Consider the following 4254-nt stretch of genomic DNA (forward strand, 5'->3'; position numbering starts at 1 on the left):
ACGATATATTGCACAACTTTTCGAAACTTGTCCATCTTCGCTACCTAAGGATCAAGGTGTTGTATTCGTACCACTGCCATCTTTCACCAAGTTCTTTGCTTAGATTGTATCATTTAGAGGTGATTGATATACAAAGTATGAATTCTCGTCGTGTTAGTTCAACAAGAAATATGAGCAACCTTGTAAAATTGCGTCATTTTCTTGTCTCGGAAGACGAGCTTACACTTCATTCTGATATTCATGGGGTGGGAAAACTGAAATTCCTCCAGGAATTAAGGAAATTTACAGTGGGAAAGGAGAGTGAGGGTTTTGAGCTGCGTCAGCTCGGGCCATTGAAAGAGATAGGATTACTTGGCATTTATAATCTTGAAAATGTGCAAAAAAAAGAGGAAGCAAAAGAAGCAAAACTGTTACAGAAGAACTACTTAAGAGAACTCATATTAGAATGGGATGTCAAGCGATCCAATAAAGATTCTGTAAAAGAAGAAAATGTTCTTGCAAGTCTTATACCACATAGCAATCTTCAAAAGTTGTGCATTAGAGGGCATGGGGGCCCTAACTGCCCAGCATGGCTATGTGAGAATCTCTCGGTTAAATGTTTGAAATCTCTTTGTCTAGATGGCATATCCTGGAAAAACCTTCCACCTCTAGGAGAGATGTGGATGGCTAATGGGCTTGGAGGAGAGTATCAGGCTTGTAGTGTCTCATCTTCAATCTTTCTTAATTTGAAAAGTTTAGAATTAAGGAACATATCTAGTTTGAAAAAATGGGTGGGGAGTGGAACTTGTCCTTTATTTTCTCACTTGGAAGTGCTCGGAATTGTAGATTGCTCTGAACTCATCGAGTTGCCATTTTCACACCCTCCTACTTGCTGTCAAGCACAGCGGGAGGAGAAAATAAGCTGGTTTCCTAAACTACGGGAGCTTGGTATTGTAGACTGCCCGAAACTAGTGTCGTTCCCTCCTATCCCTTGGCGGACTAGTGCTCTTTGCTCTGCTTACATAGCAAGAGTTGGATCGTGTTTTGAAGAGCTGATTTACTCGAGACATGAATTGGAATTAAATCTGGAGATTGAGGGAAGAGGTGGCCAGGGTGATGTGTTCTGGAGTGGGTTGAATTTCTCTAATCTAACTGATCTAGAAGAGTTGTGTATGAAAAATATCCCTTTCCTTCCATTGGAACACCTCCGAGTGCTAACATCTCTGAAGAAGATCGAGATTAATGATGCAAGCAGTTTCTTGGTGCCCGTCGAAGGTGCCGATGATGGCATATACCGGTTTCCAGTTGAAGACCTAGAGATTACCGGGTGCGATGTTAGTGGGAAAGAATTGACAGTGCTGCTCTCTTTCCTTCCCAACCTCTCAAAATTGAGAATATCTAGCTGTGACAGTATAACTGGGTTGGATGTGGCGGAGGGTGCGGAAACTGTTTCTGAAGAGCAGCAGGAGCAAGAGACAAGAGTCGGGGAGGAGGAAATAATATCAGCAGCGGCAGCAGAAGGCCTGCTGCTCTTGCCTCCTCAGCTACAGGAGTTGGAGATCATATATTGCGCAAACATGATCTTGCGCTCCAATCCACTTCACGACAAGGACCAGAAATCAGAAGACCTGGAAGAAGGAAGTGGAGGGGGACTCCAGCGTCTCCGCTCCCTCCGTGTGTTGGATGTATCCTACTGCCCCAAGTTCCTCTCCTGCTATTCTTCCTCCTCTGCTTTCCCTTTCCCGACCTGCCTGCAACACCTCACCCTAAGTGGCGCGATCTACATGGAGACCCTGCAACCCCTCTCAAACCTCAGCTCTCTCACGGAGTGTCAGTTATTATTTGAATTGAGGGGTTTAGATGGTTTGTGGCCTCTCCTCAGCCACGGTCGACTCACAAAATTAGCAATCGATTCTTACTCCGGGTTCGTTTTCTTCTTTGCATCGGATCCCTCGATCCTTACTCCACTTTCCAGGAACCCTCTTTATTTGTGGACGGGGAGCAACACAGGATTCCTTGTTGCGCCCATCTGCAGCCTCCTCTCTTCCACCCTCACCAAATTGTACCTCAGTTTGGATCAGGAGATGGAGCGCTTTACAAAGGAGCAAGAGGAGGCCCTCCAGCTCCTCACCTCCCTCGAGGAGCTGGAATTTTCAGCCTTGAAAAACGAGCGGCACTACCTCTGGAAGGTGCAGTGCCTCCCTGCAGGGCTAGACAAGCTTATCAACATCAAGAGACTAACGATCAATCAGTGTTCATCCATCCGGTCGCTGCCCAGCCTTCCGAGCTCTCTGCAGGAATTAGTGATTTACGACTGTTATGCACTCCAGTCGCTGCCAAACAGCCTCCCGAGTTCTCTGGAAATATTGAACATCTACAGCTGTAAAGCCATCAAGTCGCTGCCAGAGAGCCTCCCGAGTTCTCTGAAAATACTGAAGATCTCCGGCTGTAGGGCCATCAAGTCGCTGCCCAAGGATGGCCTTCCAAGTTCAATGCTAGAGTTAGATGTCAGCTTTAACGCGAACAGTGAAGAGCTAAGAAGGGAGTGCTGCAAGCTAAAAGGAACCATTCCGATAGTCAAAGTCTGACCAATTAATCCAAGGTATGTAACGAGCTAACACTTCCCTTTCTGTATATATATTATATATACTCGTCTACTTATTCCCAGTTCGTTTCCCTGCCTTTTCGATTCCTAACTTCGTAAGCGTCAAATTAATTCTTATTTGTTTTGTTTGGTTAATCACACTTGTTTCCATCTTAATAGCTCACTTGTTTTACTTTACTGTGCAGGCTCCTTCGAATTCTATATTCTTCTCGCCTCTTAGAATACTCTCTCCATCGTCAATTTGACGTTCTCAATTTGTATCTTCCATCCTGCAGTACAAACAACTGGTTAGTACATGCATCCTATAAGTAATCAACCACTGCCATGATATTGTTTTGAAAACCTGGAGCAGCTTTTCCTTCACATGCTGATTTTTGATGGAAAATTCGTGCGTTCAACCAGTACGTACTGTGATTATTCTTTTCTGGCAGATTCATGTGCCATCAACTCATTATGATTACTGAGTATTATAATTCAGTCTGAACAAACAATTCACTATTTGAATCCATCCATAATTCCCACTATTGTTTCCCCAGTTCGGTTTATGTTATAAAAAAAAAAACCACACATCAGTTCAGAAAAAAATAGTCTCGTTTGGTTTACCTCATTACTGTATAATCTGAAGTCTGAGCATTTTATTTACTATGCAGGAGTTGAACATTCTCTTAGCCTTGCAGAATCTACTCCATCCAGTAAAGTTGCACATAAGGTCTTCTGTGGTATCTCCGTCCCATAGATAAAATCCATAAATCTGGTAAGTGTGTGAAATGTAACAGTAGTCATTTTAAAATTCGTACCAGATTAAGAAATATAAAGGAAACGAGTGTGATCATCATCTAACACCATTTCGGAGATTCTCAGTTTTCAAATTAAGAAATATATGTATGATGCGTTAAACATTTGTCTTTCTTGTGCAGGTATTCTCATGCTCGTCCTGGTTGATTTCTAGATGAGTGTCATTTACATTTTAGTCGTCACTCATAGATACTTCCTAGTGCACTTGGCTTGTTCAATGTGAGAGTGAGATCACCACATAATGGTGGAACAAATGAGACTCGATGATTTATTACTAAAATAAAGGTTTGTACTTTTTTCATTTTGGTTTTAAATTGATGCCTATACAAGGTGCTCTTTAAGTTGATCCTAATTGTTTGCTTAATGATTTTTTCTGAATTATAGGAACTTTAAATGACCCTTCGTATCATCTCAGTGCTTGGGTGGAGCCAGTTCAGAACCCGGGTTATTTTTGTTCAGTTCAGTTCCAAACTGTCATACTCAACTGTGGTTCTTGGTTTCTTCGTAGATATGGCTTGTGCTTTCCAATAGGAACATTTCTGTTTTTCCAGGGAAGGTTAGTAAACCTCCGCTGAAATTCATGATCGCTTTAGCTATTGCGAGACTGTCTTCAATTGCAAGTGTCAAACTGTTATTGCCTCATGAAACCTAGGTTAGAGAACTTGCTGCATTCTTCAAAAGTTGCTAGTCTAGCTTTTGAGCACACTAATAACCTCGGTATTCATTGCCACGCTAAATTAAATAACATAAAGAGAGTGTTCAGTTGACACATATAGTCGTAAAGGTAGAGAACACCTGTTGTTAAGGGATAGATGAACATTGATTGAGCAAAAGGACTTGAGCTTCCAACTTTTTATTCGTCGAACCTCCTGAGT

At 42.2% G+C, this 4254-nt stretch overlaps 1 protein-coding gene and 1 long non-coding RNA gene across 2 annotated transcripts; both read left to right on the forward strand.

The window, feature by feature from the left end:
* Nucleotides 1-5: 5 nt before the first annotated feature.
* LOC119347374 lies at nt 6-2579 on the forward strand (the record flags this gene model as incomplete). Its single annotated transcript, XM_037616155.1, has 1 exon — nt 6-2579. A coding segment is annotated over one exon (2562 nt), but the record flags the coding sequence as incomplete, so codon positions are not given.
* A 193-nt stretch (nt 2580-2772) lies between these two features.
* On the forward strand, nt 2773-4214 carry LOC119347372. Its single transcript, XR_005168299.1, has 4 exons — nt 2773-2871; nt 3235-3338; nt 3502-3664; nt 3764-4214. It is a non-coding gene; the product is annotated as an uncharacterized LOC119347372 (long non-coding RNA).
* The last annotated feature ends 40 nt before the right edge of the window (nt 4215-4254 follow it).

The sequence above is a fragment of the Triticum dicoccoides genome, unplaced genomic scaffold, assembly GCF_002162155.2.
Source record: "Triticum dicoccoides isolate Atlit2015 ecotype Zavitan unplaced genomic scaffold, WEW_v2.0 scaffold65523, whole genome shotgun sequence".
NCBI classification, from domain to species: domain Eukaryota; kingdom Viridiplantae; phylum Streptophyta; class Magnoliopsida; order Poales; family Poaceae; genus Triticum; species Triticum dicoccoides.